The sequence below is a fragment of the Lepisosteus platostomus genome, chromosome 28 (assembly GCF_059453375.1).
Source record: "Lepisosteus platostomus isolate fLepPlt1 chromosome 28, fLepPlt1.hap1, whole genome shotgun sequence".
In the NCBI taxonomy this organism is placed as follows: Eukaryota; Metazoa; Chordata; class Actinopteri; order Semionotiformes; family Lepisosteidae; genus Lepisosteus; species Lepisosteus platostomus.
Genome location: NC_142638.1, coordinates 6,428,565 through 6,450,364, shown reverse-complemented (window position 1 = coordinate 6,450,364; position 21,800 = coordinate 6,428,565). Strand labels below are relative to the sequence as shown.

Genomic DNA, 21,800 nt, shown 5'->3' with positions numbered 1-21,800 from the left:
CGGCATGATATTACGTCTTTGTTACTTATTAATTCATGCTGATCATAAAGGAAATTGCTATTCCAAGAAGCAGGTTTTTGGACCTGCGTTAAGTTGGCATCCAGAGCACTGCATGCCTTTTCCCTGGGGCCCTGTGTGGGATTTCTCCACGTTTAGTGTGAGCGCTGGGACTCACCTTATTTTTCTCCGAGTGATCTGCCACAGTCTTGAGATGGCCAACCAGGAACTTGAGTGTGTGGTAGTAGTGAGCTGGCAGGTCATGGATCTAGACAGCGGGAGAGTAAGACAGAACTGTTCACTGGCCAGACTGGGAGGACAGTGGAAAGCTCCTGCCTGGAAGGTCATGGGTTCGAGTCCCCGCTGCAGACACTACTGCTGTACCCTTGAACAATACACATCAGCGCCACACCTGCGGTCCAGCCAGCTGTGTCAAAATAGACCAACACGCTGGGCATAACCCTTCACGGACCAGCATCCCAGTGAGGAGGATTAACTGGGATTAGCTTTGATCCACTCTCTGCTAGACTTGAGAGCTACCTGTGATTGGTAACTAACAAAAAAGACTATTTTATTTCACCTGTGTTTAATCAATAGAGCATTTATTATGCATCCTATCCTGTGTGCTCCATGCACTTTTCCTATTGTAGATGCAGCAGAGAATCCTTAATTCTCAGACAGGATTTATGTCCCAGAATGCCACGCCAGGGGTCTGAAGAGTTGCCCGTAAAGAGGTACAGTAATGCTACCATGTGCCAGGGGTTGAATGGAGCCTGTTTCCTCTCCCTGCCCCAAATCCACCCCCTTATCCCATTCCCTGAAACCCCTGTCCCACTGCCTTTCCGCCCTGCTCCTCTGGCCAGTACCCACCAGCTTCTTCATGGTCTTCAGCCTCTCCCCAGCATCCTCCATCCTGTTGGCATCGATGAAGTCATTGTACTTGTCTGTAGGAATGAGAGGGAGGGTCAGGATGCTTCTCATTACTATACAGCCAGCAGCAGTATCAGCCTGCAGCTCACAGCTGGCAGCCCACTGGATCTCGGCGGGTGTGAGCCTGGTCAGTAACCTGGATGGGAGACTCCTGGGGAAAAACTAAGGATGCTGCTGGAAGAGGTGTTAGTGGGATCAGTAGGGGGCACTCACCCTGCTGTCTGTGTGGGTCCTAATGCGCTGCCCTCCAGATGAGACATAGAACTGAGGTCCTGACTCTCTGTGGTCATTAAAAATCCCAGGCCAAGAGTAAGGATGCTGCCCTGGCCAAACTCCCCCCCTGGCCTGTTACCAATCATGGGCTCCTAATAATCCCCATCTCTGAACTGGCTTCGTCACTCTGTTCTCCTCCCCACTGAGAGCTGGTGTGTGGGGAGCGTACTGGCACACTATGGCTGCTGTCAAATCATCCAGGTAGGGGATACACACTGGGGGTGGAGGGAGTGGAGTGTCCTGAAAAGCGCTATAAAAGTGTAAAGATCATTACTATTAACTCTCAGCCACCAGAGCAGAACTCTAAAGCCACCTTTTCCTAAGACCTAGCCCAGCTATGGTAACAGAACGTGCCTGTGCCAGCCCCGTTTCTGAAGAAATCACCTTGTCCAAGGCTGGCCTACTATCATTATCTTGAGACAGTGGCACTAGCGCTCCTGGATCAATGTTGAAGCCCCTGGCGCAGGCCGGAATGGTAGTTTAATGCCACAGATCACCCGGGCCGAGCCGAGGGGAAGACAGCCTGGCCCTCCCCGGGTGCGATCAGGGAGTGCGTGCGCTCTCTGAACTCAGAGGGAAACTCACCGTCGGTGAACAGGGGCTCCGGCAGCTTCCTGAAGAAAGACTTGAGCAAGCTGCTGATCACGTTCAGGTCCTGCCATTTCTGGGGGCGACAGAAGACAGAGTCAGATACTCTTCCACCTGCTCAACAGCGCAACACACAGCAGCCACCGCCAGCGACGAGGCATCATCGGCATCTAGCTGGTTTCTTGGCTCAGCTTACATCTCCCACATTCACATATTTCACAACTGTACAAAAAAATCCAGACTTCAGCGTAAGAACTTAAAATTCTTTAAGGTGCAGGCTCTGTTCTGCCTATAGTTCAAGAATCAAGTCAAGAATCTTGCTGTAACAAAGACACAGACTGGAAAATCTTTTATTCTTGTGGCTGAGCCTAATAAGCACAAGCACAGGGCCTCACCTCATCTGAAGGGTTGATGTCAATGCCCTTGTTGAGCTGATCCTGTAGGCTGGATACCACTGCGTTGTTGCCTGGCACTCTGTAGATACCCGTGTACTCCAGACCCATCTCCTCCACCAGCCCACAGCAGATCTCCACGATCAGAGGGATGAACTGGGGGGAGGAGAGAGACCACATAGCACTGAGCACCAAGTATTTCATCCAGCCATTTTTTTTTAAAGGAGCCAGGAGTATCAGCTTTAACAGCATGACCGGTCACAAAAGAGGCCCCGAACAGGCATGGACAGCATGTCAAGACAGCGCCTGACCACAGGGAAGCCTGAGATGTGAAAAGGCCTGGCATCACCCAAACATAGTAGGAGATCTACAGATCTACCCTGCAAGGTTTGTCTGTTTTTAGACCTGAGCAAAAACAGCACTGTCTCACTTCGTTGTGACTGAGATGAAGATGGAGGGCGAGGGAGATGAGGCCTCACCTTGTTGCTGATGGCTGGCTGGCAGTCCTCCAGCCTCACCCCGAAAGCCTTGGGCCCCGACTTCTTGGGCTTCTTCATGATGTTGATTCCCCAGGGCGACTTGGGCGGGCTGCTCTCATCTGTGCAGGCGGGACAGAGCAGGGGACAGAGCGGTCAGTCAGCGGAGCAGCGCAGGAGGAAATCAGTTGCCAGTTCTAGCCTATCCTAAGAGCAGCGATCAAACAGTCCGTCTAGACAACTCCGCAAACTTCTAAAAAGCTTCAGAAGATCCAGAAGTCACAGAATATTTTCTCAAGGAACCTCAATTTCAGCAGCTTTCTTGACTGAACCGGCTAACTCCAACACCCTTGGCTGTGAAAGCTTTGGAAAGCAGGGGGAAGGGACTGGAGAAGGCAGGATGCTTCTCACCTTTCCCGGAGGAGTCCGTCTTGGGGGAGCGGGGTGCCCCAGTGGCGTTGTCCATCTTGGTCAGCAGGAACGGCGGCTTAATCCGGGCCGCCCTGGGAGAGGAGTCGGGCTTGCCACCTGTAGGACTGCACAGAGACCGGGACAGCCCGGAGTCACCTCTCAACACACATGGCTAACCCATAACAACAAGAGTGATGAGATGGATTTATTATTTAGAATGACAAAATGCTGGGCTCCGGTAAGGGTTCTTATTTCTAGCATTAATCAGAGAAAGGCACAGCTCATAATAATTTAAAACATGCAGGAGAGGACTACAACACAGCTCTGTTCTCAGTCCCTCTCCCGCCCCAGACTAGGTCTTTGTTATGCTTTGAAATGAGGAACACAAACCTAAACACAAACACACAAAAGAGCAGCTTACAAGTCATAATGGCAAAAACCCAGCAGCACTGCTGCGCATACCATGACCACCCCACGCCCACCTGCCCCGTCACCCGGGTTCACCTGTGTTTCCTGTACTCGTTCAGCTTCTTACTGATGAGCGCGTGCCCTGAGAAACCAGACTCCTGTCAAGGACGCAAAGAACAGATCTTTAGCACTGCGGGCCTAGGAGGCCCTCAGGCACGAGCAGCAATCACACAAAACAGCGTGCTTGCAGCCAGCTTTCAAAACACAACCTCTCTCCTTTGGCCAGGATTTGTCAGGAGATAGGGAGCCTATCCTCAGCTCTGCTACATGATCGCTCTGCTGGTTTGTGGGACAGGGCCACGCACACAGTGCACTCATGAGAACATTTACGAACAAGAGAAAGACATTCCTCCCGCCTGACCGGTTTGGGAATTATTTTTTAAGTGATCCAAATATCTCATCCAGCCATTTCTTGAAAGAAGCCAGGGTATTGGCTTTCACAGCACGGGCGGTCAGCTGATTCCACACTCCCACAACTCTTTGGGTAAAGACGTGCCTGCTGTTTTCAGTTTCATAGGGTCCGCTTCCCGCTTCACAGTTCACTCACCTCGCTGTCCGTCTTGCCGTTTTCCCGGATGGCCTTGATCCAGCTCAGCATGTCCTCGCGGTCCTCGGCCTGCAGCAGGTACTCGCAGAAGTCCTGCGTGGTGAGCCGCAGGGCGTGCTTGCGCTTGGTCTCGCTGTAGGCGATGTCCACCAGGCAGCCTCGGATGCTGATTGGCTGCTCGTCCTCGCAGGGCCCCGCCTGCAGCAGCACTGCCTCCCGCTTGTCCTTGTACAGGAAGAGCGAGTGGGAGCGCATCACCGAGTACACGCGCTTCCACGGCCGCATCCCGCTGCCCACCTTCTGCAACACACACAGAGACACGAGCGTCAGGCACGTGCACTTCTGCAACACACACACAGACACGAGGGTCAGGCATGTGCACTCCTGAACACACACACAGACACGAGGGTCAGGCACGTGCACTTCTGCAACACACACACAGACACGAGGGTCAGGCATGTGCACTCCTGAACACACACACAGACACGAGGGTCAGGCACGTGCACTTCTGCAACACACACACAGACACGAGGGTCAGGCATGTGCACTTCTGCAACACACACAGAGACACGAGGGTCAGGCATGTGCACTTCTGCAACACACACACAGACACGAGGGTCAGGCATGTGCACTTCTGCAACACACACAGAGACACGAGGGTCAGGCATGTGCACTTCTGCAACACACACACAGAGACGAGGGTCAGGCATGTGCACTTCTGCAACACACACACAGACACGAGGGTCAGGCATGTGCACTTCTAAAACACACACACAGACATGAGTATCAGGCATGTCCACTTCTGCAATACACACAAACATGAGGACCAGACATGTTCACTTCTAAAACACACATAGACACAAGGATCAGACATGTTCACTTCTGCAACACTCACACAGACAGACGCCCAGTTAAAGATGCCCCCTGAGGCTGGTGTGCTCTGGGGGCACGCTCACCTTGCCCTTCTCCGTGAGGATCTGCTTGTAGTGCAGCCAGCCCTCCTTGCGCACGTCGCTGAAGGTGAGGTTGCTCAGCTCGGAGGTGGAGTGGCGTTTGGACCGCGTGTCCTCTGCAGCCCCCAGACTTTCCAGGGACTGAAACAGAAGGAGGGCAAGGCAATGAGACACAGGTGTGGACATTCACCTGAGGCTCAGCAGCAGCTGTCTTTTGGGTAATGCAACTGCTTTTCTGTCCAGCACAGCTTGTGCTTTTGCCTCATAATCATCCCTGAAACACTGCCCTCTGCATCGCCATGGAAAATCTGCTGCTTGCTTCTCCCTTTTGATCGGATTTGCAGCATGGCTGAACAGTAGCCAAACAGAAATAACAGATTTTGTGTTTAAAAGTGTTTAAAAGAGAGCTAAGGCTTTTGCATAACTTCCATCATGACATACCTGCTCTACTTGATACAGACACCAAAGGCATCACGCAAATTAATAATGAGTAGCTGTTATTAGTCGCTACATACAATTATTGTTAGTGGAATTTAAATAAAGCATGCTGCGGAAATATTGACTTAGAAATAGGTTCACCTGCAAGCTCTTACACACGCAGAGCTGATGGCAATGTACCAATGCATAACTATTAATTCAATCCCTCCAAAAAAATTTTGTTACTCCTTTCTGAAGCACGTTCTCTTAAGACGTGAACTTTCGGAGTTTTGAACTCACCCCATCGGTAAAGAAGCTTTTGACTCTTTTTGGCAGTCTCCTGAAACGACAGAGAAGAGAGAGTTTCATCAGACAGCCAACAGCAAGGCCATTGCCTCGTCTCCTGATCTCGATTGCCCCTGCTCCAACTGAACACAGTAACAGGGGAAAAAAAGGCAACTGAGCACACCTGCTGGCCCAGGAGGGCGACAGTACCACCAGGTATTGGAAGGCAGTTACAGTCCTAAAACAGTGAAGACCTGGAAACAGTGGTAATAAGTGATGAATGGGGACATGAAGAAGACGCTCGAGTGACTCTGCAGAACCAGGAATAGCAGGGACTAGCGGACAGCAGCTCTCTGGCCATGTCTCAATATCTATGCTTGTGGTCTTGCGCCCTTCGTATGTGCGTTTGCGCTCAAGTCTGTAAAGGCTTAGGGCGTCCCATTTCTAAATTTGTGTGTCACAAGAGTGCTCACGAGCACCCCAAAGGCGCTGTTAATGCGCCCTTCTCTGAAGTCTGGATGGGAGCAGACTTTGCTGAAGGGAACGTTGCAATATTCTAGCCTATCAAAGCGGAGAGAAGTCGCCACTGATAAATATGAGCTGTGTAACCATCGAGTGATGTCATGCGAGGGTGTCCCATGACCTTGAAGTCCACCCTTGCTCTATGTCACAGAAGTGGGGCCTTGGGGGAAAGGCTCAGGGCTCGGTGTGAGAATTGGGACACAGCCCCACTCTACTGCTCAGGGGGCGTGGTCGATTGGGGTGTGTGTGTGACAAAGAGGCGGGGTCATGCACTGGCGTGGTCAGGAGGCGGGGCCACACAGGAGGCGGGCCATACTCACGAGAAGACGCGGCCCTCCTCTCGGAAGGTGTTGAGCCCCTCGTCGCAAGACTTGGAGCGCTCCGTGGTGATCGCCAGGAGGTAGGAGGAGCGCCGGCTGGCCTTAATGCTGCCTGCTCGGAGACAGGGAGACAGAATCCCAGAAGAGATGGGGTGAAAAGACACCTCGAGGACTGCCTGGAAATCAAGCCACGCAGCAGAAGAACGAAGCGCGGGGGGTTGGAGAGCAGGGAAAACGGAGTGGAGGTTACGGGGGAGAAGCAGAACAGAGGAGGGTGGGGGGTGGGAGGCACTGTTCTCCTCAGGGCACTTCACACACAGCTGTCCGAGTCCACGACAGACCGAGCAGAACAGCTGTTTCGCCTTCTGCTCTCACTGTCTCCGATGGCAGGACTCCTAAGGGAATTGGAACAGATGTTCCCCCCACCAAATAAAGAGATTTTGACCAAAAGGGATGTGATCTACGTGATTTTAACTGTGACCTCCGTGAGAGGAGGCATCATAATATTTCGTCAACTGCCTCTGACAAAATAAAAAACGGATAAGCAAGAGAAAAATGAACCGCCGATGCGCCGGCCTGCTGTCCTGGCTCGTACAGGCGGTGTATAATTGTCCCGGGCACGAGGAGAGGGCCTGGCGTGCCCAGTGTAGCTGGAAGCAGGCGTGCAGGCATGCCGGGGTGGGGGGGCGTGCGAGGGGCGTCACTCACTGCAGTCGTGCGAGAAGAGCCTGGTGAGGGGGAAGGTGAAGGTGGGGGAGGCGGGGCTGGTGGTGATTGCGGGCGCAGAGCTCATGGCGCTGGACACCACCGAGGAGGCGGGCACGTGGCGGGCGCGCAGGTCGGCGCTGGGGCTTGTCGGCTCATCTGGGAGGGGAAGAGAGATCAGAGCCACACGGCGCACACATTACTGTCACTGTACACCAATCAGGAGACACACGCAGACTCCCATCGGAGTCCCCCTGCGGGAGACACACACAGACTCCCATTGGAGTCCCCCTGCGGGAGACACACACAGACTCCCATCGGAGTCCCCCTGCGGGAGACACACACACACTCCCGTCAGATTCCCCCTGCGGGAGACACACACACTCCCGTCAGATTCCCCCTGCGGGAGACACACACACACACACACTACTGTCAGAGTCCCCCTGCAGGAGACACACACACACACGCAGACTCCCATCGGAGTCCCCCTGCGGGAGACACACACACACACACTACTGTCAGAGTCCCCCTGCGGGAGACACACGCACACACACACACACACACACACACACACACACACTACTGTCAGAGTCCCCCTGCGACACACACACACACACACACACACACACACACACACACACACACACACACACTACTGTCAGAGTCCCCCTGCGACACACACACACACACACACACTACCGTCAGAGTGCCCCTGCGGGAGACACACACACACACACACACTACCGTCAGAGTGCCCCTGCGGGAGACACACACACACACACTACCGTCAGAGTGCCCCTGCGGGAGACACACACACACACTCCCGTCAGAGTCACAGTATTATACACATAGCCTCACGCTGTACACACACTGCTCTGAACATTGCGCTTTGATTGCCCAGGGCCCATTCCCTGGAACACACTCGTCAACACTCACCTTAACTCTCCAGGTAAAAGAAAAATTGTGTAGGATAATTAAAAAGTCAAAGAAAAGGTTCTTCCACAGCAAAGTAAAAAGCCCCCATCACCCACCTAACTCTCCACTCCAAAACACGCAAGACTCACGGGCAGGCTAATGCACAGCTAATTAACCAACACTGACATGGAGACATTAAGCAAGAAAGAGCCCTGTGGTGTCACTCACTGCACTCCAGCCAGCAATCCACCAGCTCCTCCTCTGAAGACCTGGCTCAACAGATCAACGGCGCTCTGTCAACACTACTCTGAGTCCCATGGGACTTTCCAGACCCCCCCCCCCCTTCCAACAGGAAAGAGCACCAACGCTTTTTTGGGGTCCTGGAGACTGGGGACGCCCAGGACTTTCTCAAGCCAGAACCATTCCACACGTCTCCAGCAGAAGGAGAGAATTCTAGGAGCATGCAAGCCCACCTGCACACGTACCTGGAGCTGGGGGATATTCTGATGCGAAAGTGACACAGTAGCTTGTCTGGAAGAGCACATAGTTTCAGTTCTCCATTAGTGAGCTGGGGGTGGAGGCAGGGAGGAGGAGGGGGAGGGGGGCTTGCCGTGTGTGTGTGTATGAAAAACATCTGAAACCTTTGCTGGGCTTCCTTCAGGCTGGATGCAGTATGCAGAACCCCAGTTGCAATTTTATGACTGGTCTAAACTCAGATATGACTTGAGCTGGCTCTGCAGCTCTGCATCTCTTGTGTTAGAAGGCCTGTAACCCATGGCATCGTCATCTCTATTAAGAAAAGTGGTGTTGGAGATTTAGGACCGGTGCTCACAATCTACACCTCAGATCTGAGGAATCACATGAAAAACCACTTTCAATCTCCTGCTCTTTGCACTTGACACCCTGCTACATGCAATTCATGTCTCTTTCCGTTTCTACTTAAGCAAGGTTCTTACTTGCCACTGAATTTATTCCTATGGGAAAAAAAAACAATGCATGAAAAAGTACTCGTAAGAAAAAAATGAGGTGAATATCGAAACCTGTGCAAAATCTGTCAGACAGACGCCTTTGCTTTCAATTGGAAGAAATATTTTCTAAAGCAATCTCTCTCTTGAATGAAACAATATACTGAGCTCTACCACACTACACGGCCCCGTGTGAGGGGTGAGGGGCTACAAATGTGGAAAAAAACACAGCTCACCAAAAAGTGAAGACACAAACGCACCTATATCTCATAGTACAGCTTTGTGCGCCATGCAGGGCCTGACATAGACGCTGATGCAAAAGGACACTATTGCATTGGCTCTGTGGGGAAACCAAATTTACTCCTGTAGTTCTACTCCTGGTCTTTCCCGTTTAGCTGGGTTCTTGATCTTGTGTGCTTTCTAACGTCCTTTTCCTTCCATCCATTATCATCCATCTTCTAACGGCTTCTTCCAATTCAGGATCGCGGGGGAGCCAGAGCCTATCCCAGCACGCAACAGGAGCAAGGCAGGGAACATCCTGGACAGCACACACACACATATCTCAGACCACTATTCCCAGAAGTCAACTTACAGTACCTACCAGTACGCCTGGAAGTGGGTGAACCTGGAGGATCCCCACGCAAAAACGGGGAGAACTCCATGCAGAGAGCACCCCAGGTCTGGGACTGAGCCCCAGCACTGCAAGGCCACGATGTTATCCAAACTGAATTCAAGAAAAGCGGTGTTCTTTTAAAACGGTGTAGATCAAACTTTTAAAAACCAAGGTACTGCCAGGACACTGTCACTCTGAAAGTGGAACAGTCTCATACTGCAAAACCGCCTGCTTATCTCTCAATTTCTGTTCTTACTCTGGTGCCGCAGTGCCACTGAAGGGGCAGTAGTGGGCGCTGTTGCGCTGCAGCATTTTTTTTCTGCCCACAGACATGACCCACATGCCAGCTTCCAGCTCAGCACTGGACAGGAACAGGGGAGTTATTCAGAGGTCTGTGATGCTGAACACAGAAATGATCGGAATCTTACTGTTTACAGCTGGGACTGAAATAGCCTTGCTGTGGATTTACCAAAGGCAAACATTATCTCTGTAACCATGTGGGTCTGGTACAAGGCGATGTGAACATGACATGGTTTCTGGTTTCTTAATTAATGATCATTCTTCAAAAACACCCGAACGGGTGATTCAGAAGCATTTATCATTTTCGCTTCAGGGTTAGAGGGGAGCCATTTCTGCTTCAATCGCGCACACAGACAGAAAGAGAAACTGTGGCCTCCTCTGTACCGAACTGAAACTCCGGCACCTTGGGATCTCGCTCACTGCGACTGGACCGCAAGCTCAGAGGCAGGCAGGATTCGCGGCGCACTGGAGAGGAGCTCTCTACCCCCAAGGGCAGGGCTGATTTCATTTTGAGTGAGATCAACAGAATGTTCTTTTTCGCATTCCCACCCCGAGCTGCCTCCTTCGCTCTGCTGCTCTTTCAGAGCTCGTCCGATTTCCCATCGAGTAAAATCGCCACTGGTCGCAATAAAACCAGCCACCCCCTTTTCAGCTGCACCACCCTGACTCTGTCTTAAAGGATTCGATCCCACAGACAGCAGCTTCGCCCCACTGGCCTGTCAGCCAGGCACAGACAGCCCATGTCTGCCCCTGAGTCTCCTCCTGTACTGAGCAGGACTACAGCTGCGAGACGACCTCATCGGGCAAATGATCTAACCTGCTGGTCAAGCCCAGATCACAGATACCGCCAGTGGAAAATTACCCAGAAGGCACTTGGAAGATGAAGACAAACGAGAGAGCGCTGGCAGCCGGTAACAGCTCTGACTCACAGAGACACTCAGAGGGTCTTTCGGGACAAGGGTTTTTAATGCCCCTCCCTGTACTCATCGCGGGATCTAAACAGGCCATTTGGACAAACCTGCTGTTCTTAAAAACAAAGCGGCCATCTGACATTCTGATGTGATCTCAGGAAATGTGATATGTTAAATACCCTTATCAGCTGTATTCGACAAGACATACGGCAGTGTCATTATCCCAGACACCAGAATACACAACGTTTTACATTTGGATAGTTCTTAGCAGTTTGCAAAGGAACAAGTAGTAGGTTTATTCCATGCTCAAAAGAGAAGAGAGACAACACAACGTTTCGGAGTTTGCTCACTGACATGTAGGGAATGAAGCTACGTGTGTTTAGTGTATCTGCCATTCGCAGTTTGAGAGAATGGGGGTGGGGGAGTCCCTTTACAAGGCAGCTCAAGTGTCCGGCAGCGTCCTTGTGGCCGCGGTCTGGAAAGGAGGAGGAAGAGCGCGGCAGGGCCTTCCAGGCTGGCACACTCCTCTAGTCCAGTCTTCGTGGGGACCTTTATGGCTCACGGTTCCACACTCCACTCCAAAGTAACTCCACAATGGGTGGGAGCAGGCCCACATCGAGCATCCACGGCTCTCTTGGCTTTAAAAAAAGGGCCATGTGGCACATTAAAAGATTACATACTGTACATCGCAGGGGACAACCCCACATCGCCTGTTTGTCAGCGCTTCGAATCTTCCTGGAGATGTTATCAGATTCTGTCTCCACATTCTGTCTCAGAAATACACGCAGGGCTGTGAAGTGCACTTCGCTGGGAAATTGAGAAATGATACCTGTTCCCTTACTGTATAAAAAGGAGGCTGGTCTAATAACATGACACTAAAAAGCCTCTTTATGCCAAGGGTAGTGGGAGTATGGAACAGGGGAGACCTAGCCAATGTGGTTGAAGCCAGTACCTTGGCTTCCAGCTTCTTCGAAGGCTCCAGAGCCGAAACGGTGTGTTTTCTTTCTTCTCTTTTCAGCATGGAATAAACCTATCACTTGCTCCTTTGCAGCCTACGCATGCTGACGCAGCTCCCCACCTGAACTACTTCATATTGATCATATCTTACAGGTGCCAGACACCAGCAAGGAGTCCTAAAAAGACAGCAGTGTCACAGGCATGCTGACAGCCCGGAAGTTTCACGTGTGTTGTTTTTGTACAAGTTGCAGGCCGATGGAGCAGAGGAGCAAGTCCATTGGTATTTTAGCTCCACCTCTGTCTAGGCAAATTTACTCAAATAAAGGTAGCAAGCATGAAGCACCATACCGCCTGCAGCTCATTGGATCTCAAATTGCAGCAAGGGGATTCCCACCCTTGTGATGCTTTCATAGTTCCTGACAATTAAAAACCATTAAAGGCTTACTCTGGTCTGCCCAGTGCAGGGTAACTAACAAGTTGACAATCTACTGTACCTAGCATGCAGTCGCTGTGGCTTCATAAATGTAGAACAACTGGATAACCAACAATCCAGGTAACCTGGACTACAGCACACTGACACAGAGAGGTTCCAGTATTTGTTGCAAACAGATTTGTTCCAAACGCAGAAAAAGGCAGACGCTATTTGTGGTTGGCACAGCCTTGTCTTTGCTTACATAAGAAACTCACACACTGACAACAAAACATGCAGGCTTCTCGGTAGCAGAATTCAGGCAGCACTGACCTCAGATACCGCCCCAAACAACGAGTTTTCCACTAGCAGGTATGGAAAGAGTCAGTATGCAGGCTCCTAGATCTTTCAGCCCCATTCTACAGAAACTAGGCCCATGTCTTTTCTTAGTCAATAAACATGCCCCAGCTTGAATCCCTAAACCCTAGTTTCGGGCTATTCATGTTAACCAAACAGTGTTGTTTTCACTTTTAGGTTTTTCACACAAGGAATCTGACTGTGTGCAATGCTCTGCTGCACTGTTGAAACATGTTCTCTCCTACTGCTGAAGCCCAAACAGAAGCCACAGGCCTCTGCTATTGCATGAGTCAAGCTGAGTTTAATATAATAACAACATGATTCCAGTCACTCAGAAGGCTCCATTAAAAAGGTGACATCATCTCGATTTTCCTGTAACTCAATTCAATTGTAATCCAATTCTCCTAATGTGCTATCATGCGATTCTGTTGCTCTCTCTGCTCAGGTTATTACTTTGCTATGCAAACTAACTTTCAGCTGGGCAAAGGCAGCTTCTGAACAGACTCCACTATTTTTTGTTGCCTGGAAAGCACTTTCAAAGATGCTTTGCACAGTCAAAAGGTTGCCCTGCTTTTTTCTAACTCCATAAAACTCCTGCTAATTTTCTACCACTATGATTAAGAGAGAAAAAATAGCAATATTCCCAGTCTAGGTTTTCACTTTAAAGCTCTTACAGTTATTCTCCAAAAACAGAGCAAGAAGATTTTTCAAATCACCCATTAGTATGGCACCATGCTTTGTACATATGGAACAGAACAATAATCACTTCTTCTCATTGGTCTTTGAAGAATTTCTCTTTTCTGACACAGTTGGCAAGCCATCTCAACCTACACCAAGGCTAATCAGCCTACAGCCCTGCCAGTCCACCCCATCCAACAAATGTCCTGCAACAACTGCAACATGTCCCTTAATTATTTAATTGATGATTAGCATGATAAACACAGCAGTTAAGGAGTTGCCTATTAGGTCCTGAAATTGAAATGGATTGGAAGGGCTCCTGTTTGGGTAGCCTTGATCTTGGATCATCAGAATAGCATAGTGAGCACAAGGAACAGATTACGCAGGCAACACGTTAAATTAAGAACCTTAAATCTGGTATCTGTCCAGTATCAGTTCTCAAAGCCTTTTCTGAATAAACTGCATTATTTTAGGGTAGCAGCATAAATGTGCTTTTATGCACTCAAGGAATTGCCTCTGAGCTCTCTGCACAATGGTTTGAATTGTTTCAGGCTTCACTGAAGAGCCAGTAGCTGTGGTGATAATCTGATATGCATTTCCTTTAGTCCGTGCTGAGCAAAGTCACCCACCTGATAGTTCGACTTCAGGGACAACACATCATTTGAATGCGTCTTTCTTTTCGAATGCAAAAAGGAAATTAATCTGGCCGGTCAGGTTTGCATATTCCCAAACTTTATCCCAGCTGTGAGTAATCCATCCAAGCAAGACAGAACAGGTCCTGAGCTATCAATGTACTGCCTAGTACCTCCTACACACACCGTTCTCCGTATCCTTACTGCCAGGATCTAGGTACGAGGCAGGGCTGTACGGATTGCGTAATGGAGGAAGAAATGGGTGTTGAAATTTCATGTTTTCCACCTGATCACTATGTACAGTGTATGAGCAAAAGAACAAAGCAGCCTTTGGCACAGTTCAGTGGAGTTCAGTGGGGCTCCCCCCAAACTTTCTGATCAGAATTCACACTAATCTGACAACACAACACTGGGGAAAATCAGAGAAAACCACAGGCTGGTGAAACAAGAGAATTTCCTGCTGCAATTCCCACTGGAGACCAGACTGAAAGCTCAAGGGAGGTCAGGGACAGGTGCAATACCTGGCCTCCACTGTGTCAGGAGCTGTGTCCAAACAAGGGCAGCTTGTGTCTGCCTTTGCCCACCTAGCAAAGTCTAGAAAAAGGCTTTTAAGGAAAAACAAGCAGAGGTGCAGTACCGGGCAGCTATGACACACGTTGCAGTAATCGCAGGATGAGAGGAGCAGTCCTTCACTGGGAAGAGCAGAAGGCCGACCTCGACTCTGTTTCTATCTCGCCTCTATTCTAACGTGCTCCTTTCACCCCTCTTCCCTTCCTGATGCAGGCATCCTCTGCCTTCACAGCACGTCTTGTTGCAAAGGGATGTCCGTACAGCCACTCGCCCAGTGCTACATCCTCACCTCCGCCAAAATATGCCCCCTGTGCCCCCCGCCACAAAGCTATCACAACCACAAAAGAAAAAAACAGCGAGAACGGACCCTACAGCAAACCACAGTCGCACGAGCTTCTACCCTGAACACACTTTAAAAAGGACAAGGTAGCCTTAGTTTCACTGTAGTTACCATTGATTTCTATTATCTTTCATTCGAATTAGGGGTGTAATTCTATGACGGGGGAGGGGGAGGGAAGGGGGGCAAGCTGTGATGTCATAGAACCTGAATGAGATCATGGTGAGTGATGTCATAAGCAATGGGTAACTACAGTGAGGGTGTGACCTCTGGCCCCGAGAAGCATATCCATGGGCTCCGCCAGAGACCTGCTCTCTTCTCCAGCCGAGGCCGACTGCAGACGACTCAGAGAGGAGCTGAGCAGAGTGAGGCAGATCGGCAAAAACACGGGAAAACAAGACGACACCGAAGCAGCCACTGACCTATGAACGGGATGGAGGCCAGCGAGTCGTCCTCGATGAGCAGGGGCGCTAAGCTGCCGTTGGCTTGTCGGGTGCTGAAGGGGACTGCGGCGCCCCCCGCTGGGGGGGCTGCACCGTCCTGGGGCTCGGGAGCAAGGCAAGGAGGGTCCTGAGAGTCTACCGGCAGAGTGTAGTGGGGGTGCCGGAGCGCATGGGACGTCCTCCTGCCGGTCGGGGGCTTCTGCCTCAGCACCACCTCCTGAGTGTCCCTGGGAGCCTCCCTCCCCACGGCCACCTCCTCCGCCAGCCTCTCGTGGTTGGTCAGCCGGCGGGCTGCGTCCTGGGGCTCCTCGGGGGTCTGGGCCGGCAGGGGAGGGGTGGACGCGGGGGCCGAGCCGTCGGGGGGGCTGCTCTTGAGAGGCGGCGTCCAGGTGAAGTGGGGTCCAGTGTACGAGGGGTCCCTGAAGGAGTGGGCGTGCATGAGGCGCCCCGTCTTGCGGTAGAAAGAGGGGCTGTAGCTCCGGTATCCCACGGGCTGGTCGTCCGCGTTCTGGGGGGGCAGCCTCCGGGGCTGGGCCGCGGGCTGGGCGTGCTGCTGCTGCGATGCTGGCGGGGGCAGCGGAGGCTGCTGCTGCTGGGCTGGCCGCTGCGGGTGCTGCTGCCGGCCTCCTGCGGGGGGCGCCGGCGTGACCCCATAGTGATTCCCCGGCCTCTGGAAGCCGTCAGTCCGGGTCGGGGCCTGCAGCAGCCAGGCGGGCCGCTCGAACCGGGGCGACACCAGAGCCGCCGCCCGGTCCAGCATCTCCAGCGAGTGGCCGTAGCGGTCGTGCCTGGCGGCCAGCAGGTTTTCGGAGCGGGCGCGGCCCGAGGGCTGGCCGCACGGCGCCCCCCAGTAGGCGTCCCCGGGCGCGGCGGGGCCGGCGGGCTGCATCAGCAGGGTGTCCTGGGAGGCGCTGTGGGGCCAGCCCGGCCTGTAGTGGGCCAGCGTCAGCCCGGCCTCCCCCAGCCGGTCCTGGGAGAAGCTGCGGTGGCGGGGGGGCATGGCGCGGGCCGAGCGCTCGGCCGCGGGCACCTGGCTGTAGTACCAGTCCGTCAGGGCCTGCTGGCAGCGCTCGCTCTTGCTCAGCCCCGCCGGCTGGGGGGGGGCGGCGACGCCTCGGGGCTCGTTGGCCCCCCAGGCCTGCCCGGCTTTGCGGGACGCGGGCGGCAGCTGCTGCTGCTGCTGTGGGCCGGCGCCGGCGGGGTGGTGGTTGCCGTAGTGGCTGGTCACAGCCGCCCCGGAGGAGGAAGTGGAGGAGACGGACCTGCCCCGGGCTGCCGGGCCGTGCGAGCCGGTCATGCCATACTGGATCTCCTCCGTGCGGTGGGCGGGGCTGGAGTGACCCACGCCCCCGGGGTCAGCCCCGCGCCCCTCCTGCCACCCCAGCGCCACAGACAAGGAGCCGGCTGGGCTGGTGACACCTGAGCGGTTGTCCAAGGGGGAGGACGGGCCCGAGGAGCCGGAACGGCTGGTCCAGTTGTCCAGCTGGTTCTGGCCCATCGGCGGCTGGGCCCCGGGATTCTGGTAGGTCTTGCGCGGGTAGCAGATGGGCGGCGGATCAGGCAGATTCTGGGCTCCTCCGGTGTAGGGCTCGTTCCCTCTCAGGTAGGCATCCTGGGAGTATGCCTGGCAACGAGAAAGAGGTTTTGGAGTGAGAGAAAGGGAGAGAGGGTGCAAGAGGCCGGGAGGGAGGGGATGACAATAAGGATCAGGGAAAGAAGGAGTGAAAGACTATTTTCCACCACAGTACTCGTCAGAGCTAGGAAGTCAGACCAAATTGCCCCCGTTTTTGCAAATCTCCACTGGCTCCCCATCCACCAGAGAGTGGATTTGAAAGCACTGCTCCTGGCCTTCTCGGCTCTAAAAGGCAAAGGTCCTGCCTACCTCACCTGACCTTCTTCTTCAAACTGCGCCCCGGCCTTTCAGATCAGCTCAGTTGAATCTTCCTCAGGTGCCCAGAACCTAGCTGCTTGCCGTGGGTGACCGTGCTTCTCTGTCTCTGCTCCTCACTTGAGGTATAGCCTCTCCGATCATTTCAGACAACCAGATTCAACTGAGACCTTTAAACCCTTTTTCTTCCAGCAACCCTATCAACTTCCACCACTATAATTAAATGTCCAAACCCTTTCCTTATTCGTTATTGGCAAGTTCCTTGACTTCTCTTCTTCAGCCTTTTCTTTTATTTGAAGCACACTGAGATTCACCGTGATAAAGTGGTCTATACAAATCAAATGGAATAAGAATAACATTATTATTACTATTAATAATAACTCCTGACACTATTCCCCCAGCAGTGTGGGGGGTCTCCAGCAGGGCCCTGCTTCTCAAGCACAAAGGAGACCAAGGGAACCTGCTGGACTGTTGTCCCACAAGGTGCAGAGGGACTGAAAACCAGAAGGACTGGGACTCTGCAGATTTATTAGCCCTGAGCACCTCAATGGCTCTGCTGGCCCACAGGGTTCCCAACAGCCAGTGTCTCCTTCAGCACAGGTGAAGCCATTCCAGCCCCTCACCCCTGGCCGCTGTGCGACCAGGCCTGCTGCAGAATTCCACCGAATGCGCCCACAGCAACACCCTGAACCGAACATGAGCAGGAAAACCACTCCCATTAACAAGCACTGCTACTGCTCCTACCCACAATAAAAACAGCAGAAACAGACGGGGAAAACAGAGAGAGACCAACGGCAGACAAAGCAACAGACTCAGCAGGACAGTCTTCTGGGGATGCTTAAGGCAAACTAATTCACTCACAAATAAAGAAATAAAGAGATAAATGACACACCAGTGACGCCCAGAAACATCCAGTACAAAGCACAGCTGCTAACATCGTGCTCCGGGAGAGCACTGTTGAGTTTACCTTGGTTCCCCTTGAGAAAGAGGTGTACAGTCAGTGTTCCTCGAGGAGAACAAACAAAGGTAATGGCTGAGATAATAATCCCAAAGGTATAGGTCCCTGCTGGCACCGGCCATAAGCTCTCAATGCTCCACACCGCCTCGCACTGCCTCTCTCTCACACTCACATACACACCAGCCCTCTCTGGCTCTGCTGAGGATGACGTCAGCCCAGCTCCCTCGGGGGGTGCCCCGCCCCCTGGCAGGCAGGGAGGGGAGGGAGCTGTGCACGGGTGATGTCAGCCAGAGACTGTGACTGATGCAGCCTGTGAGGAGGGGAGGGTGACTGGTAGGAAGGCGGGTCTCAGGGCTGGCCTGTGATTTAGAAGCGCCCACGAGGTGGGATTAGGAATCTGTGCCAGATCTGTACCCTTGCATACCTGTTTAGATGTGCCGAATGGCTGCACTTAAAGTAACCTAAAGGTTTTAAAGCGCGCCTGCGTTTTTGCTGTGTGCAAACTGTTGGCCAGGGCACTAGCCTGTGCAAGTGCCCGTGACCTCTGTGTGTCTTATTCGTACCTCCTGAAGTGTGCAAACCCTCAGCTGGGACAAGGCGCTGGGGTTCTTCACGTTTTCGTGTTTGTGTGCTTATTAGTGCCTTTGTGCAATGGAGTGTGTGTCAGGATGTGTGCCTGTGTGGGGAACTGGGCGTCAGGAGCTGCTTCTGCAGATTTATGGGAAGAGCAGGTAGACTGTAGGAAGGCAGAAAGGTTGTACTCACACTTACCAGCTGTAAGACATCTTCATCTTTTGGCATGATGGAGAGCTCAAGCACACTCTCACTGCAAAAAAGGGAAGGGTAAATTAGCAAGGATGTTCAGCTAAATGATGAGAACGGCGATGGGGCATCTCTGACCATCTGCAACATCCTGCTGTTTGACTCCTTATTTACTGCAAGACCTGTTACGGGTAGCTGCTCCCCCACCAGGGGTCTTTTGTCAACATCGGTAAGCGCTGTGAAAAGAGGCGTCAGTTTTCACAGATGTGTGAGAAGGTGTGGAATGAGGAAGCTCAGCAAAGCAAAGACACACAAGCGGACGTAAAGTATACTTCATAAATGGGACTGTGTAGCGGCTACAATTCGCCCCCAATCTACCCTGTACACTCCCCCCCCAGCCTGCTAAGAGCAGCAGATTTATTCTGGTACACAAACGAAGCAATCCAAGTTTTACACTGGTGGATCATCGGGCATACACTGTAATACATCATGTCATTTACACTGTAAACCGTGAGCAGAGGGGTTTTCCCCAAAGCAGTTTAGGTGGAATCTCTTTAAACTGGTATTCAAAAACACATTGTTTCAATGAATGTGAGGATCAGAGAGGTACAGTACAACCAAGGCCTGCTTCAGGAAGGAAGAATGCCTGATTTGCATGCCTGATTTGTCCTCAGCATAATTCAAGGCATCCAGTCTGTGAGAGAAGTTCTCCTTCATCCACCAACATACAAGTCCACAGAAACCAGGAAATTGGCTCTGTGTGGGGACAGACCATGTCTTGGAAGGCAGTGTCACCACAGTGGCCCGAGGCAGTCATACCATCAGCACAATTATTTTCAGGCTGTAGTAGCTACTGCAGAAGAAATTCCAGGAACGCCTGTCTGGCTTAGATCGAGGGCAACTGCTCAGCGATACATTGACAACGCCCTTCTGCCAACTACTTTTCCATTCCTGACAGCCAGCTAGGAGGTGTCCATGTTGTAGCAGGACAATGCAAGATCACTCCATGCCGGGGTTACAATGGCATTACTTCAAGTGAACAGTGTCAAAGTACTGCCGCGGTCAGCTTTTTCTCCTGACCTGTGTCCAGCAGAGCATCTGTGGGATCAAGTCGCCAACAGGAGACAACCACAGCTGTCCAAACTTTGCCAGCTGGCTGCAGCTGCGCAGGAAGTGTGGAGAAGCATCCCTCTGTGGTCTTCCTAGAGGCTGGTCTGCGCAGAACTACGCATCAACACTGCCAGGATTGCGCAATAAACACCCTGAGAGGTCACACTCGGTACTCACTGTGAGTTTATCATTTTAAAATTTGATTATTATTATATTTGATTATTCTAACCTCCATTTTCTGACCGTGCTTTTGTTTATTTTTTATTGAATGACCGCATAGAATTAGGAAAGAGAGGACCATGTGCTACACATAATGCACTTCAGCCATCTTTCCTAGGAATAACACTACCCCATTAAAACACATCCGGTTCGGCAGGTATTTGCGTGACAGTCCAAGATAACCCTGTAGTCCTGAAACTACTGAGGTGCTGCCTTTAGACTGCAAAACTCAGTTGCATTTGTGTTGCCAGTGATAAGGTGGAGTTCTGAAGGGGAATTTAAAGGAATGCTGTAAGCTCAGAATAAGCAGACTCCCACCTAATAAAACCAAACAGCCTCATGCATGTACAGCTCTTCACATGATAAGCACAGACATACCCGTGTCGGTATTTGACTTCAACACTAATGACTAAGCACACTTGTCTGGAACGATGACCTGGTTTGCACTCAACTGTAAACTTAAAGCAATGCATTACTCAGTTCTTGCTAAAGAGCACAGGGAAGGAAACCAAGCTTTGTTTGACAGAGCTTAATCAGAAACAGAAACACGACAGCACACATCCCAGTTTATTTAACTAATTTCGGGTTCTGGGTTGTAAAATGCTCCACGTTACACTAGCAGGTGTTTGGATCATTGTCTGCACAGAACGTAAAAAGCAAAAAATAAAGAGGTAATAGTTCAACCTGATGGACTGGACGACAGACGGACGGGAGGGGAGTGAAAAGAGAAGGAATCAGAAAGGAACAGAGAGGGAAAGAAAGAAGGCAGGGTAGAGAGATAAGAGGGGTTTGATCAGCTTTCAGAGGCAGCACAGAACTCACCTGTTCTGGATCAGCGCGATCACCTGGGAGTAGGTCTTCCCCAAAATACTCTCCCCATTCACCTTCACTAGCCGATCCCCTGGAAAACACACAGTCCCCGGTTTGCAGCACAGGTACTGGATATCAGGACACAATGGGACTCCAGCTTGCACTGCTGTCGCGTTTTAATAATAATAATAATAATAATAATAATAATAATAATAATAATAATAATAAAAATAAGAAATGCTTACACTTATATAGTGCTTTTCTGGAAATTCCACTCAAAGTACTTTACAGGTAATGGGGATTCCCTCCTCCGCCACCAGTGTGAAGCCCCACCTGGATGATGCAACAGCAGCCATAGTGCGCCAGTACACTCACTACACACCAGCTCTCAGTGCGGAGGAGAGCAGAGTGATGAGGCCAATTTACAGGTGGGGATTGTTAGGAGGCCATGACTGGTAAAGACCAGGGGGAAATTTGTCCAGGGCCGGGGTAACACCCCTCCTCTTCTCCAGAAACACCCTGGGATTTTTAATAACCACAGAGAGTCAGGACCTGGGATTTACGTCTCAATCGTGAAGGACGGCGCCTTTTTAGAGTATAGTGTCCCCTTCATTATACTGGGGCATTAGGACCCACAAAGACTGCAGGGTGAGCGCCCCCTGCTGGCCCCACTAACACCTCT

At 51.8% G+C, this 21,800-nt stretch overlaps 1 protein-coding gene across 8 annotated transcripts in view; it reads right to left on the bottom strand.

Annotated features, from left to right (window-relative positions):
- LOC148638696 (rho GTPase-activating protein 23-like) overlaps positions 1 to 21,800 on the bottom strand; it is a 97,061-nt gene that overhangs the window by 11,829 nt on the left and 63,432 nt on the right. For 6 of the 8 annotated variants that reach the window (XR_015930983.1, XM_088623008.1, XM_088623010.1 and 3 more), the window contains exons 5-19: positions 21,131 to 21,209; positions 18,983 to 19,043; positions 15,351 to 16,995; positions 7,288 to 7,443; positions 6,580 to 6,691; positions 5,753 to 5,792; positions 5,039 to 5,176; positions 4,083 to 4,382; positions 3,572 to 3,633; positions 3,068 to 3,192; positions 2,660 to 2,778; positions 2,184 to 2,336; positions 1,786 to 1,864; positions 868 to 941; positions 176 to 265 (exon numbers count right to left, since the gene is read on the bottom strand). Coding sequence is in view for 7 of the 8 variants with exons in the window: in XM_088623008.1 (XP_088479134.1) it covers positions 176 to 265; positions 868 to 941; positions 1,786 to 1,864; positions 2,184 to 2,336; positions 2,660 to 2,778; positions 3,068 to 3,192; positions 3,572 to 3,633; positions 4,083 to 4,382; positions 5,039 to 5,176; positions 5,753 to 5,792; positions 6,580 to 6,691; positions 7,288 to 7,443; positions 15,351 to 16,995; positions 18,983 to 19,043; positions 21,131 to 21,209 (3,233 nt within the window). In the remaining variant the exon portion in view is untranslated. Of the gene's footprint in view, positions 1 to 175; positions 266 to 867; positions 942 to 1,785; positions 1,865 to 2,183; positions 2,337 to 2,659; positions 2,779 to 3,067; positions 3,193 to 3,571; positions 3,634 to 4,082; positions 4,383 to 5,038; positions 5,177 to 5,752; positions 5,793 to 6,579; positions 6,692 to 7,287; positions 7,444 to 15,350; positions 16,996 to 18,226; positions 18,862 to 18,982; positions 19,044 to 21,130; positions 21,210 to 21,800 lie in introns of those variants that run through there. The other 2 variants (XM_088623007.1, XM_088623012.1) reach the window with 2 other exon arrangements.